The sequence below is a fragment of the Gorilla gorilla genome, chromosome 16 (genome assembly GCF_029281585.2).
Source record: "Gorilla gorilla gorilla isolate KB3781 chromosome 16, NHGRI_mGorGor1-v2.1_pri, whole genome shotgun sequence".
In the NCBI taxonomy this organism is placed as follows: Eukaryota; Metazoa; Chordata; class Mammalia; order Primates; family Hominidae; genus Gorilla; species Gorilla gorilla.
This window is the reverse complement of record NC_073240.2, coordinates 78,625,169-78,639,719: the sequence shown is the minus strand read 5'-3', so window position 1 is coordinate 78,639,719 and position 14,551 is coordinate 78,625,169. Positions and strand designations below refer to the sequence as shown.

At 55.3% G+C, this 14,551-nt stretch overlaps 1 protein-coding gene across 3 annotated transcripts in view; it reads left to right on the top strand.

The window, feature by feature from the left end:
- The window catches only part of LINGO1 (leucine rich repeat and Ig domain containing 1), a 208,335-nt gene that overhangs the window by 77,710 nt on the left and 116,074 nt on the right, over positions 1–14,551 (top strand). For all 3 annotated transcript variants that reach the window (XM_055363906.2, XM_019011270.4, XM_063698751.1), the window contains exon 3: positions 7,128–7,189. In XM_055363906.2, the coding sequence (XP_055219881.1) occupies position 7,189 (1 nt within the window). In that variant the 5' untranslated portion in view covers positions 7,128–7,188. The remainder of the gene's footprint in view (positions 1–7,127; positions 7,190–14,551) is intronic.

Genomic DNA, 14,551 nt, shown 5'->3' with positions numbered 1-14,551 from the left:
GACAGCTTCTCTGGCCCAGTCTGAGCTAGGCTGGTGGGGCTCAGCCAGGTCTGTTAGCTCCCTGGGAGCGGCCCCTCTGCCTGGCCTCTCATCTTACCAGTGCCTGGCAGTAGGCCCCGCCCTGCTTGGATGGGTCCATGGAGCTCCTGGGCACAGAGGGTGATGCTCAGCACCTTTGCCTGGCATTGGAGGCCCTGCCCATTGTGGACGGCCCAACCCCCGCTCTGCCCTTCTCCCTTGCCCATCTCTTTCTCTCCATCTGAACCCAGGATTTCTCTTGGCCCCTCTCCTCTCTGGTTTCAGCTGAGGTCTTGGGAAGTCTTGTGTTTCAACATTCTAGGTGAGAACATTCTAGGCCAGGCTTTCTGAGTATGTATGGGGACCAGGGTTTCTTTGGCCCCCAGAAGCAAGGCAGGGCTGGTTGCACAGAGCTTCCTTTACCTCCAGCTGTACTTGATGCCCACAGAGCCCGCAGCCTCAGGGGACTGCACTGGGGAAGCTGAGGCGGGAAGCTACTTGTCTGCGGAACCACAAGGTCAAGCGGTTTTGTTTTTTGCTGGCAGCGGTGGGCCCTGGGGAGAGCGGCTGGCCACAGCATAGTCTGTGGGGCCTGTGGCCTGCCCCTCCTGGGTGGCCAGGCCCTGTTTCCAGGGCTGCTCTTGGGGATGCTGGGGCCTAGGCTCCTGAGGACACCAGGGAAGGGTGGCCAGGGGCCTTCCTGGGGCAAGAGCCCTGGCCTCTGCTGTATCCTCTAAAGGTGGCTGGGTTAAGGGATCCTCAGGGCCCAAAGGCAGAGGGTGGAAAACCTGAGACTGGCCAGGGAATATTCCAGGAGTTTCCCAGCCGCTCAGGACAGTGTAATGTGGATGGGGCGGGGGTTGGTTCCCTAAAGGTTCAGGCTTGGGGTGCTGCTGACTCGTGTTCCCAGGAGCTCAGCCAGGCCAGAAGCCTAGAAGGCAAAGAAGCAAATCTAGAGGGGGCACCTCTGCGGCTTTTTGCAGGGTGTCCCCTGCTGAGAGTGCCTTCCCCAGCCCAGCCAATGTCTCCTTCCTGGAGAAGCACTTCAGGTGTCTCTTGTCCCCGCTGGCCTAGGTTTGGGCTTCTCCAGGCTCCTGGTTCCCTTCCTTGGCCACATGGTAGGGTAGCTGCCTGACTCCTGGTGTGCGAGCTCTTCTGGGGGCGAGGGCAGGGCTGGGGGCTGGGAATGCCTGAGCCCCAGGAGATGGACATGTGTGGACAATGACTGCTTAGGGACAGGAGGGAGGCTGCTGCCACCTTTGGCCACTGTTGCCAGGCTGCATAGCTCGGCAGAAGCACTGCCTTCTTGGAATCTCAGCTTCTCCTTCTCCTCCTGGCCTTTTTGGGGGTTGAAGGTTAGAGATCTGCTTGGGCAGGCCTCGGTCTTTAGGTGCTCACCTCTGCAGGTCTTTTCTGAGCCTCTGTCCCTACTGCCCTGGACTCCCCACCCTACTATCCAAATCTTTGTGTATTCAAAGCCCCACCCCGCCCCTCCAGGAAGCTCTCCCTGATGCCTCCAGCCCTCGCTGATCGGAGTCAAAACCTCCTGAGGGTGCTTCCAGTTGCTGTCTTCCCCTTGACACACACCCTTGGCTGTGAGTGGGGCACCAGGTACGCAGAGGCCCCACAGCGTGACCCGTGTGGGCAGGTGAACCTGTAACATCCCATAACAGGCCAGCGTGGTCTGTGCTGGGTGGGGAGGAGCACAGGCGTGGGGCCATTGAGGCAACATTTGTGCTGCATCTTGGAGGGAAAAGCTGGAGACAAGAGGGTCTTGGGGGCAGACATCAGGCTAGGAAAGGCCTTGAATGCCAGGTAAGTAATTTGGGGACCTGGCCTTTCTCTGCAGGCAGAGCACCAGGGGAGAGGCTCTAATTGGATGGCGCACTCCTGGGAGCAGACCCTTCCCATAATGCCTGGAGCCCTCCACCCACACCCTCTGCCTGGCGGTCTCATACTTGTTTTTCAGACCTCTGCTCCAAGGACACTTCCTCAGGGAAGCCCTCCCTGACCACACTGTCCATGCTGTCAGGGCTCCTTGGCTTTTCCTTTAAAGCCCTCATCCCAATGTGTCTCCCACCCAAGTGTGGCCATTGATTAACGACTGCCTCTGCCACCAGGCTTTACAGCCACTGAGGGCAGGAATCAGAAGGGTTTGGTGGTCCCCTGGGTCCCCAGCTCTCAGCTCAGTGCCTGGCACAGGATAGGTGCTCCATAAACGCTGGCTGAATATGTGAATGCATGCAGGGCACAGAGCCCAGGAGCAACTGGCTGGAGGGGCTGCTGGCTGATGCGTTGGGGAGAGGCACAGACCTCCAGGAAGCAGGGGCAGCTCCTCTGTTCCAGCCATCCCAGCCACCGCTGTGCTCCCTTTGTGTATCATAGGTGGCTCTTTAAAGAACCACTTGCAGGAACAAAGCTGTCTTTGGCAGCACCTCAGTGGGTGGGCTGGGCGTCCTGAAATGCTTTGAGAACAGGTGGACTGAGCCAACTTGTCACCCCCAGGCTGGCTGGTAACTCTTGGGAGAGGGAGCGGTCACAGTGGCAGGGGCCTGGGAGGTAGGGTGATTGGTGGACCCAGCCCTGACCTCACCAAAATTATTTTTAAAGCCTGCAAGAGAAAGGGGTATTTTTAACCTTTGTTCCATCAAGGCATCCCAAGGGAAAAAGGAGGGGAAAGGAAGGAGATGGGGAGCTGCAGAGGGGCACAGAAGTAGGACCAGGGGCTTCTGAGGGAGGGGAAGCAGCTCCTGAGGCCCCCAAGGAGTTGGTTTTTTGTCCCTAGCCCTTTTAAATTTTTTAAAAGCTCCAAACAGCAAGAGGGACTGTGGAGTTCATTATATCGAGTTATCTCCTCCGTTTCAGGCAAAGATCAATCTTCTGGGTCTTGCAGCTCCAAGGGGGGAAGGGAAGAGAAAGAAAATGGGAGGCGAAAGGAAAAAACTCCCTGGACCAATTTCCGCTGCGAACACAATTACTGGGCTGCCTGGCAGCGGCGCCAGCTGTTGGCAGGCATCCTGGCCCCCCGCCAGTTGCGTTCAGCTGCCGGCTGCCCCCAAGGCTCCTTCCTGAATGGGACAGGTTGGCAGGTGTGAGAGCCGCAGACCCCCTGGGGTGGGGGCTGCTGGGCCTGTTATCCCAGGGAGGCTGGGGCCCCACTGCTGTGCAGTGTGCGCCGCTGCGCCAGCTGGCCGGGCCTCAGTCTCGCTTCCACCTCCCTGCCTTTGCAGTGTGTCCTGCCTGCTGGGCGTGCCCTCTGGCTCCTGCCTGCTTCTTCATATGGGAGGCAGTTCGTGTAGGGAGTAAGAACACAGGCTTTGGAGTCTGGTAGAGTTGGCTGTGCCCCGTCCTTCTTTCCTTCCTTCCCTCCTTCCTTCCTTCCTTCCTTCCCTCCTTCCTTCAGCAAATATGTATTGACTGTCTCCTGGGTGCCAAGCACTGCACATAGTACAGAGGTGAATCCAGAGGTGAACAAGGGGGCTTCGGGCCCTGCCTGCCTTATGGAGTTTATGTGGTGATGAGGCAGACAGGAAACAAGGCCACACATAAATAGACAATATAATGTCAGGCGGAGGAAATGCTTAGAAAATTGGGAGAGACTGGGGTGCATGGTGGGCATTTTACCTAGGGTGCCTAGGGATGGTAAGAGGGCTCATTTGAATGGGATGGTAAGAAAGTCTGGGGGAAGAACCTTCGGTAGAAGGAGCGAGAGGGCAAAAACCCTGAGACTGGCCCGTGTGGGAAGGAGGCCGATTATAGTGGAAGATGATTTCTGAGAGGTGGGCAGGGCCTCGAAGGCTTTGGAGAGAGTTTGGACTTCAGTCTGTACCATGGGCTTATGGCAGGGAGCCACAGGGCCTGATTCTCTCCGTCATCGTGCTGCTCTGATAGTTTGGGGCCAGAGGTGGAGGCAAGAAGCTGAGTGAGGGAGGAGGCTGTTTCAATAATCCAGGCAAGAGCTGGCCAGGGCGGGGCAGAGGAGCTGGGGGAAGCAGTCAGGTTCTGGATGTGTTCTGGGATAGACCTGATAGGGTTTGCTGATGGCTTGGGTATGGGCCGAGGGAGAAGGAGAGAAGTCAAGGCTGAGGGAGACGTAATTTGGGGATAAAAATGAAGAGTTCTGTTTTGGACAGGTCTGTTAGATGAGCAAGCGGAGATGACAAATAGGCCTCTGAACACGAGCTGGCACTCAGGAGGGAGCTGAGGCTGGTGAGAGGGACCTGGGGGCACAGCAGGGGTTTAAGCTGAGGAGTGTGCAGACACGGTGGGATGGAGAGGAGGTCCTGGTGAGCCCTGGGGCCTCGGATGCTTGGAGGGAAGTTAGGTAAGAGGGGAGAAGGTGTAGGAGGACAGCCAGGAGAGGCCGAGTCCTGGAAACCTGGAGATAAAATGTCACCTGATGGAGAAAGCAATCAGCCATGTCAGATGCTGCTGAGAGCTCAGGGACCAGTGAGGGGACAGAGAATGACTACTGGGCTTGGCAAAACTGAGGTTTCTGGGGGACCTTGATAAGAGCAGTTTTGTGGAGTGGTGGGGACAGAATTGGAGAGGGAACTGGAAGTGAAGGGGTGGAGACAGTAGAGACAGCTCTTGAGTTTTGCTATTAAAGGGAAGCAGACAAATGGGAGGGCATGTGAGGTCAAGGAATTTCTCTCCCTCCCTCTCTCTCTCTTCGTCTCCCTCCTTCCTCCCCTTCTTCCCTTTCTCCTTTCTTCCCTCCCTTCTCTTTTACAATATTGAGGCAAATTGCTATGCTCTGTGACTTTGGGCAAGCAGCATAACCTCTCTGAGCCAGTTTCCTTTTCTGCAGAATGGAGGTGACAACCCAGATGTTACTGGATCTGATGCACAACAGGTGCTGAGTAAATGGGAACTGTTCTAACTTAGGGCTCACATGAGGAAATGGACAGTTGCAGATCAGTACAGATGTTTTATGGAGGTCAACTTGGCAGCAAGTATCTACCTGTAAAACGTGTATACCCTTTGATCTGCCCTTTAGGAAGGCACCCAGAGAAATACTTACACATGTGTGCAATGAGACAGGATGTTTTTTTCCAGCAATGTTTGAAATAAAAACATTGGAAAGCATTTTTTATTTCAAACATTGAAATGTTTGAGCACTCATCCTTGGGGGCCTGATTACACAGGTGAGGGTACACCCCACGTGGCATGCCTCAGTGCAGCACCATGAGAGCTCAGCTGTGACTGACAGCCCGTTAGGAAAACATGCTGGAGCTTCACAGCCCAGATCCAAACTTTGGCTCCACTATGCCCTGGCTGTACACTCAGGCAGCTTACTGGTCACCACTCTACTCTGCACCTCAGTTTTCTTTTCTTTTTTCTTTTCTTTCTTTTTGGTTTTTCTTTCTTAGAGATGAAGTCTCATTCTGTCACCTAGGCTAGAGTGCAGTGGCATGATCATAGCTTGCTGTAGCCTCCACCTCCTGGGCTTAAGTGATCCTCCTGGGCTCAAGTGATCCTCCTGCCTCAGCCTCCTGAGTAACTAGGACCACAGATGCACACCACCATGCCCAGCTAATTTTTAAAATTCATTTATTTTTTTTGTAGAGACAGGGTCTTGCTATGTCACCCGGGCTGGTCTTGAACTCCTGGGCTCAAGCGATCCTACCCCTTCAGCTTCCCAAAGTGCTGGGATTACACGTGTGCACCACCACACCTGGCCCACTTCAGTTTCTCATCTACAAAATGAGGATCAAAACAGCACCCACTTAGGGAGCTATTGGTAGGATCAGACGAGTTAAGAGGTACAGCACTCAGCCCAGTGTCTGGCACACAGTAGGTGCTCAGTGAGCACAAGCATGGTTATTGCTATGTATGGATGGGGAAAGGTCTCAAAAATCTGTTGTGAAGTGAGGAATGCTGGTGCACACAAGCACAGGGGCTGTGCTCCCTGGTATATACCCCCATGTCTGTGTGTACCTCAAGTGATCCTACCCCTTCAGGTAGGATTGCACACACATTTGCACATGTGTGCAAATGCACAGTTAAAGTTTCATGCCAAAGAGATGGCAGTCAGTACCTCTGGGGAGGTGACTGGGAATGAGAGTGTTTACTCTACAGACTACTGTATTTGAACCTCTTAAAAAGAGAATGCTTTCATGTGTTATTTGCATAATAAGGCCATAATATGTGAAGGTAGTCATTTAGGTCTTCACCTCTTTTAGGAAGCCTTCCGTGACTGCACCAGCCCACAGCCCTCCCCTGTCAGATCGCCTTAGTGTTCAGAAGCCACATTTCCACTATGGCTGCTGGGAGTGAGATGTGTGTGCATGTATGCATGTGTGTGTGTGAGTGGTCTCCCATTTAGCCTGTGAACTCCTTGAGGGTGTGGGCTTTGTACTTTCCAGGCTGGACACATCTTCAAGGCCAGCAGTTCTCAAAGTGTGGTCCCCAACCAGCAGCATCAGCATTACCTGGGAGCTTGTTGGAAATGCAGATCCTCAGGCCCCACCACCCCCAGGACCTACTGGTCAGAAACTCTCGGGGTGGAGCCCAGCAAGCTGTGTTTGCACAAGTCCCAGCAACTCTGCTGCACCTGCCTGTACTGATGGGAGGCACAGTGAGGGTCCCAGGGTGAGCCAGTGACAAAGCTGAGACTGGGCCCAGGTAAAGGCCTCAGGCAGACATGGGAAGGTGGCCCTGGGTACTCCCTTCCCACCAGCTCCTCTGTGCTCCTTGGGACCATAAGCCACACGTGGCCTCAGGAGGGAGGATTTGAGGTTCAGCCCTGTGTGTCCAGGAACCAGAGAACTGTGACTTCCGCTGCACACAGGCTTGGATAGGTGGGGGCTGTGCTGCAAGTCTAGTTTGTGTGTCCTCCAGGGCTGTGCAGGTGCCTGAATCCCAGCCTGCTGTAACCCAGGCCCTTGCTTTACCGAAAGTGCAATCTTGACTGTGGAATGAATGTGGCATCTTTAGGCTGCCCGCAGGCTTCCAGAGGGCAGGGTCCAGGTCTCCTCTTGCTCTATCTGGCCCAGTACACGGGGAAGCCCAGGCTGGGCAGAGACTTGGGTGGGGTTGACTACAGGACGGGTCTGCAGGCCCCAATCTGACTGTCCTCTCACCTCTTCCCTGCTGTCTCTTTGCAGGTGTCCCACCGAGGAGGCCCTGATCTTGAGCCTGGAGCCCTGAGCCCTGAGCCGATGCTTGAGTGAGTTGAGCAGCTGCTGTCTGTGTTGGTGGATGCAGCGGGGCCAAGGGGTCTGTGCAGAGCAGCAGCCCTCTCTCTGCCACCTCATTCTCCCCTCCCATCTCCTGGACCCCCCTTTCCCTTCCCCAGCCATGCTCCTGGGGAGGGGCACTTTTGAGTCACTGGGCGAGGTAGGGGGTGGGAAGGTTTGGGGATCAGCTTTTAGGAAAAAGGAGGAAGGCAGCTTCCTGGTCTGATGGGTCAGGGTTATAGGCGCTGGGGGCCCTTGGAGAGCAACCGCTGGGGCCCTGGGGAGTGTGGGTGCCTGGCCCAGGCACCAGCCAGCCTTGAACTTGGGGATCCTGGAGGCTCCTCCTGGAGGAGGAGCAGAGCTGTGGGCCACCCAGGTGAGGTGGGCGGCCTGTGGGGGACAGGCCAGGGAATCTGTTGGGTCTGGGGGTGCTCTGGGTGGTCAGGCTCTGACCTTAGGGCCTGGTTGTACTCTGTGATAAGCATTTTTCAGACACTGTTCCTGTGTCTGGGGATCACTGTTAGATGAGGGGCGGCAAGGCTGACCCCAGTAGCCCCCAACCTCGACTTCAGTTCCAAGGACACTCTGTCCTGGGAATGATTACAGGGAGGGTTTCTGGTTTTGTTTTGTTTTGTATTTTAATTAAAAAAAAAAAAATTCCATGCTCTCCCTCCCTCTCTGGAATTCTGGTTTTAATTTGGTGTCAAGGGCCCAGGCGTCTCTTCCGAGTCAGCCTTACCTATGTGCTCAGGAGGGAGCAGAAGGGGTGTGAAGTTGGGGAGACGGCACCCCTCCTCACAAGCCTGCAGCAGCAGCACTAGCGGGTTTGAAGTAGTGGGGGCTGGAGGGGTGTGGCTGTCCATCCTCCACCCTCCCCTGGCCTAACTTGCCGCACGGCCCAGGGCAGGGGTTAACTGAGATCGGGAGTTAGGGCTCTGGCTTCAAATTTCCGTATCTGTAAAAGGGAGCTCCTCATAGCTCATCCTCCTGAGCACTGTGTCGTGTGTAGAAGGCCAAGTACCAAGAGCCTGGCACACAGTTGGTGCTCAATAGATGTGAAAACACACAGTCATTTTGCAGCAGAGTCTTGGAAGGAGTTTGAAGGACTCTGGGGATCGGAGAAGTGCAGCCCTCGGCAGCTCAGACGCCCCTGCAAGGGCCAGTGCAGCCTCCTGTCATTTGGGAGAGGAGAAACTACGCTCAGTGGACCTAATCCAGGCAGACTGCCTGGAGGAGGGTTGCTAATTGTGATTAATTTGTGTTGGTTGATCACCTCTTTTTAGGTGTACAAGAAACCATCTTCATACTTTAATTAGCTCATTAATCTTAGCAACAGCAACCCATGAGAGGGAGCACTTTGTTCCCTTCCTGAGGCCTCGGTCGCGAGGTAGGATTTGGTCTTGGTCTCTACTCCAGGTTCCATGGGTCTATCCGTCTCTCTCCCTACACTTTGTCTCCCAGTGGTGGGTCACCTGAGAGGAGGGCTACGGTTGGAGGCCACGCCCTTGGCCACCATATCCTCTGGTCAGGCCCTCAAGGGTCATGGCATGGGGGTGGGAGCTGGAGGCTGCATCCATGAAGATGTGTGTGTGGACCAGGCAGCCACAGCCAGCAAGATTGTGAGAGGGAGCCCCTGGGCTAGTCTCTCGGGTTCTCTGTCTCTGGGGCACGTCCGTCCTTCCTGGACATGCCCTCTTCCCTCTCCTCCGTACTTGGACACTAACAGCCCCCTCTGCTCGGAGTGTGCCTCCTCTGAGAAGCTACCCCACAGTAACTGCCCTCAGCTGCCATCCTGTGGGTGGCTGAGTGGGCCCCAGCCCCACTCGGTTCAGTGAGAATGAGTTCCAGGCGCTTGTCCCGACCTAGATGGGGGAGCTGTGGGGGTGGCTGCTGCATGCTGAGAGGGCCTGGAAACAGGAAGGAGGGTGGGCAGGCAATTCAGGGATCTACAGACACAGGCTTCAGTGGAAGGGATGCCATTCAGGGGAGAGCTGGGAAGGGACAGGCTCCAATCCAGGAGGCCGGCCGTGGCCGGTGGGGAGGGCTATCAGTCAACACACCTGGACGCAGCATCAGAGCACCTTCGATTATTTATGACTCGTGGGATGGCCTCGTGAAATCTTTGCAATAAAAGCAGCCTGTGTGCTGGATCAGAGCCTGAACATGCGTGCTGAGGGGCATGGGAGCCGGGAAGGAGGCATTATGCAAACCCGGGAGCCACAGTTACAACAACGGCATCTGTCCGAGTGCAGAGGAGGGAGCCACCATGGGCTCTGTGTGCAGGCAGGGCTGGCGTGGGGTGTGGCCAGCCTTGGCCGGAAGCTCTGCCTGAGGGGAAGCCACACTCGAGCACTAAGGGGTGGACACCCATCTGACAGGACTGCACATGTGAAGCCCACTCCAGAAGGGACCTCAGTCCACCTGGCACTGCCCAGCAGGCCTGGGGAAAGGGTCTTGCTTGGATGGGTGCATTTGCTGGGCACCTCTCGCCACCCCATCATCACCACTAGAGTTTACCAGCCTGATGTTTTGTGTGAGCTTGAGATGTGGACGCAAGCTAGCGCTACCTTCATTTCTAAAACGGGAGCAGAACCACGGGGGTGGGTGTTAGGCCAGTTCCCTAAACAACATCCTATACTCGGGAACTTAATTTTTAACTTTAAGGTCAGAATGTGTCTGCTGCAAACGCTGCTGTTGGTTTTCACCTCAGTCCAGCACAGAAGGGAGGCCTCGTTGCTCTTTCTGCCAGCCCTCTGGTCCTGGGCATTTCTGAGGAGCTGTGGATGGACCTAGCAGTAAAGTGTAGAGTGCAGACCTCAAGTCCTGAGCTAGACTTGGGTTCATGGTTTCTTTGTGCTTCAGTCTCCTCATCTGTAAAATGGGCACAGCAGTTGTTTTCTCATAGGCATATTGGGAAGATGAGATGAGATGATGCATGACCTGGCACGTGGTGAGGGCCCGTCAGTGGAATTGTGATTGTCATTGCCGTGGTTGGTGGCTGGTGGGGTGGGCAGCAGAGCCAGTTCAGTCTGAACTGAGTGACATTCGGGTTCCTGTATCCAGGCTGCTGTGGTTGTGGTGGGGAAGGCGGCTCCAGCTTCTTCCCTGCTGTCTCCCTCTGGGTGTCAGTTACTGAGGGCTGCCAGGGATAGTGCTGGACGGGAGGGAGCTGGGTGTGCAGCTGGAGAGAGCTTGTCCCTGCTTCAGTGACAGGAGCTTTCAGCCACCTGGGTAGGGGAGGCACAGAGGGATGAAATCTATGAGCCTAGAGGAAATAAGGAGGCTGCTTTAATGGGGCACAGAGAGGCAGCAGTGGCAATGCTGGGGTTGAGCAGAGAGGCCTAGCACATTGGGATGGTGGCAGGGAGGAGAGTGAGGAGAAGGAACTGGCACAGGCTCTTCACACATGGAACATCGTTGGTTCTCACGCAGGAGAGGGATGCCATGATCCTTGTTTCCCTATGAAAAATGGAGGCCCACATATGGAAGCTGAGTTGACCCAAGTCACAGAAAAGGCAGAGCTGGGATTGAATCCCCTTCCCCATGTCCTGTGCCCTGAAGGGGCTGAGGGCACCAGGAGTGAGGCAGGCTCTAATGCCAGGCTCTGGCTGTCCCGGGCAGGGGACACACGTGGGCCTGGATGTGCATGTGTGTGCATGTGCATTTGTGTGCCGAGTCTCTCCCCACTTCAGCAAGGAAGCTCTCTGGGAAACTAGGGCAGTGGGGCGGCTCTCTGCCACCTCCTACAGTATTGGCACCTGGGGGCGGCTTCTACATTGGAGCCTGGTGTCTGGGCCCAGCCTGTTCTCCCGCACATGTGCCTCCCATGACTCTGCCCCCACCCCAGCCTGCCTGCCAGGATGGAGGGGTGTCTGGGGGGCTGGAAGGTACCCTGGAATAATAAAAATAATTCTCAGCTAAGACATTGAATGCCAAGCATGAGTAAACATCATTCTCCCGTTATCCAAGGCCACAGGGGCAGAGTGACTTGCCCAAGGCCACACAGCTAGGCAGTTGTGGGGCAGGATTCTGACCCTAATGGTGGCCAGAGGTCCTGGGGGACCCAGCTCTGGTTTTTCTCAGTGGGCAGTCCCAGGACAGCACCTCAAGGTGCTGAAGAGCCAGGACCCTGCCCCAGCTGTCATTTACCAGCCTTTCTGTGGCCAGGCCTGAGGGAGGCATGGGCCACACCTCCCCTCAGTCTAACCTGCCTGCAGGTCCTTCCTGTTCCCATGTTACAGATGTGGAGACTGAGGCTCAGGAAGGCCCCATGCCACTCTGATGCCAAAGTCTGGCTTTTTTCCCCCTGCCTTGCTGCTCCAGAGCATCTACTGATGCCCTCTGCCTGCGTCTCCCCCAGGTTGATGCTGTGGCCCAGGCCTGATGCCTGCCTGTGCAGCTAGAGGGAAAGAGAGTCTGGACCAGTCTGGATATAGAGGGACAGAGAGGCAGGGGCAGCCCGGCACAGACGGGTACGGGGCAGGCGCTGGACCATCTCAGTCTCAGAAAGTCATGTGCACCGCCCGAGCCCCTGAGGCAAGATGGGTAGCTACTGAGAACCTGGTTTGTGGCATCAGACAGCATAGCATGAGTCCCAGCTCTAGTACTTACCAGCTGTGTGGTCTTAGACATGTTACTTAAGCTCTCTGGGCCTCAGTTTTCCCGTTGGGTAACAGGAAAATGATAGCAGAACCCACCTCACAGGGCTGTTAGGGGATAAATGGCATAGTCAGGTACTGCACTAGGAATGACACTTGGCATGTAGTAGGCACTCAGTAAATTCTAGTCAAAGTTGTCATTGTTATTAGCAGGGCTATAGAACATTCTAGGTTGAAAGCAGAGCCTTCCTAGCTCCTATGTGCAACTAGATGCCAGAGCCAAGAGGGACAGGGCTGGGGCCTGCTCCAGCCTCCCCCCTACTCCCCCCACAACACTCCCAACCCCGGACCTCCAGTCCTGAGTTTTTCATTCCCTGGGGAGCAGGTAAATGTGGGGGACAGAGGGGATTTGCCACTTTGCACATTAACTATTTTTATATTTATACCTACCTTATTCCAATAAGTATTTGTGAGAGCTAAGCATAATTGTGATACCAAGGTAGACAATTCAAGGCAGGGGAAAATAGGATGCAATAGCAAGGAAAAGCTTGGGGAGCATTAGAACACGGACACAGAGGGTCCAGTCTTGGGCTGAATAGTTGGTTCTATGATTCCTGGTAGTCAGAATGAAAAGGGAACTATCAGTTATGAGAACTGTGCTGTCCACAGGAGCAAAACAGCATATAGTCCTTGAGAAGGAGTAGGTTTCCTGGAGGAGCGGGAGCCATATCTATTCAAACATCCCTGCAGCCCACGGCAGCTCAGAGTGTGGAGAGTGGAGGTCAGATCTCTGACCTGGGTCAGAGGGCTGGCCAACTCCAGGCAGGGAGATCCTCTTCCTGCACAGAGTGATCTGGGGCCCAGGACAAGGACCACTGGGCCACAGCCCCTGATGCTTGCCCTGCTCTCCCTCCACCAGCTCCCAGCCCTCCCAGCTCTGGATTCTTCTGTCTAGTTGGGTCTGCACAGGGAGGAGCAAGGGTTAAGCTGGGTCTGCACATCTGCAGTCCTGGGCCTGAGACCAGCTCTGCCTGCTCTGCCCTCCTCCTCAAGGACCCTCAGTGTCTCCTCATTGGCTGATAATCGGCTGCGCCTCCCTGCACCTGGCCTCTGATCTCTAATCCTGAGCCTAGCTCAGCCCTTGGGGCTCCTTTGCATCCCCTTCCTTAGCCCAACTCTGCAAGTGCTCTCTGACCTGGATGTGCCTCCATCATCTCCCCACTGGCACTGAGCTGCCCAGAGGCAGAGTGGAGTCTTCCCAGATTCCCTCCCAGTGCCGTCTGGGCCCTCCTAGTGCCAACTGGGCACTTGGGTGGGTGTGGGTGCCATAAGCCTTGCAGGGAAGGAGGGTTAAAGAGAATGGACATTCAGCCATCACAGAGAGTGGGTTTTCCACTTTGCAGAATACCTTGCAAATACTTGGCCAAGTCCAGACCTCAAAACAGCTTTGTGAAATAGGACAGCAACAGCAGACCCAGAGTAATAACAGCTCCTGTTTCCTCAGTGCCCGCTATGTGCCAGGCCCTGTGCTAAGCAATTTACAAATAGTTATTTATTTAATCCTCGCTACAGTCCATGAGCTGTTTCTACAGAGAACTGAAGTGCAGACAGAGGATGAGAAACTTGCCCAAAAGTACACAGTCCTTAAGTGGCAGAGTGGGGATTTGAACCTCGGCAGTCCGGACTACATTCCAAGCATTTGTCTTCATGGCTCCTACCAAGGGCTAGTGAGGGAGAAGTGTGATGCCCACATTGCAGACATGGAAACGGGCCCAGAGACAAGGAGGCCTGCCTGAGGTCACACAGCTGGGAGGGAGTGGATGAGGTGGGGTTCCCATTAGCTCCATCCCATCCCCAAGCTGGAGCTGGAGCTGCCCTCAGACCCCTCCCTGGAGGCTGGGAGGAGAGGGTAGGAGTGAGGCTGTGAGGGCCACAGGAAACCCCCTTCCAGGTGTGGCCCCTGCGTGTGGCACCCACTCCCAGCCCCCAGCCCTCAGCAGCCGAGACGAGCGAGGCTTTGGTCTCTGGCCTGGCCGGAACAGGGTGAGCTCTGGGGGTTGGGACTCAGCAGACGCTGGTGCAGCCCACCTGCCTCGAGCTGGTGGGCATGTGGCATGTCTGTGATGAGTGGGCTCTTCGCAGGGTGAGCATTAATCACACTGCCAGGCAGTGGGAGAGGCAGCTGCCTAAAATGCCTGCACCTGAGCAGGATCGATCACCGCCAGACCTGGCCGGGCCAGGAGGCTGAGGGCAGCCAGGGGCCGTCTCTGCCAGGCAGCCAGTCAGGGAAGAGGCCTGGACTGGGGGAGGAGACACAGCCCTGACCTGGGGCTCTCAGAAGAGGCCTGGTAAGAGGGGACTCCTCCTCTTCTCCCAGGGACGGCCCTTTAGTGTGCTGCAAAGCCATTTATCCTGTTTTAAGATGCATGGTTAAGACTTGCCTCCTCCAAAAGCTGTTGTAGAGTGCCCATGTGACAGCCCTGGACATTTTCTCAAAGGAATGTGCAGCGTCCCCGGGAGCCAGGCAAAAGGGCTTTGAATCCGCATTGCCACCTGCCAGCTGTGTGACCTTGGGGAAATTATTACTTCACCTCTCTGAGTGCTAGTTTCCTCATCTATAGGATGGGGATGAAGCTTATTTTTTCCTTTTCTTTCTTTTTTTAAATTATGGTAAAAAAAACCATATAAAATGTATCATCTTAGCCGTGTATAAGTGCACAGTTAAGGCAGTGAGAACTGTATGCCCCTTACTGT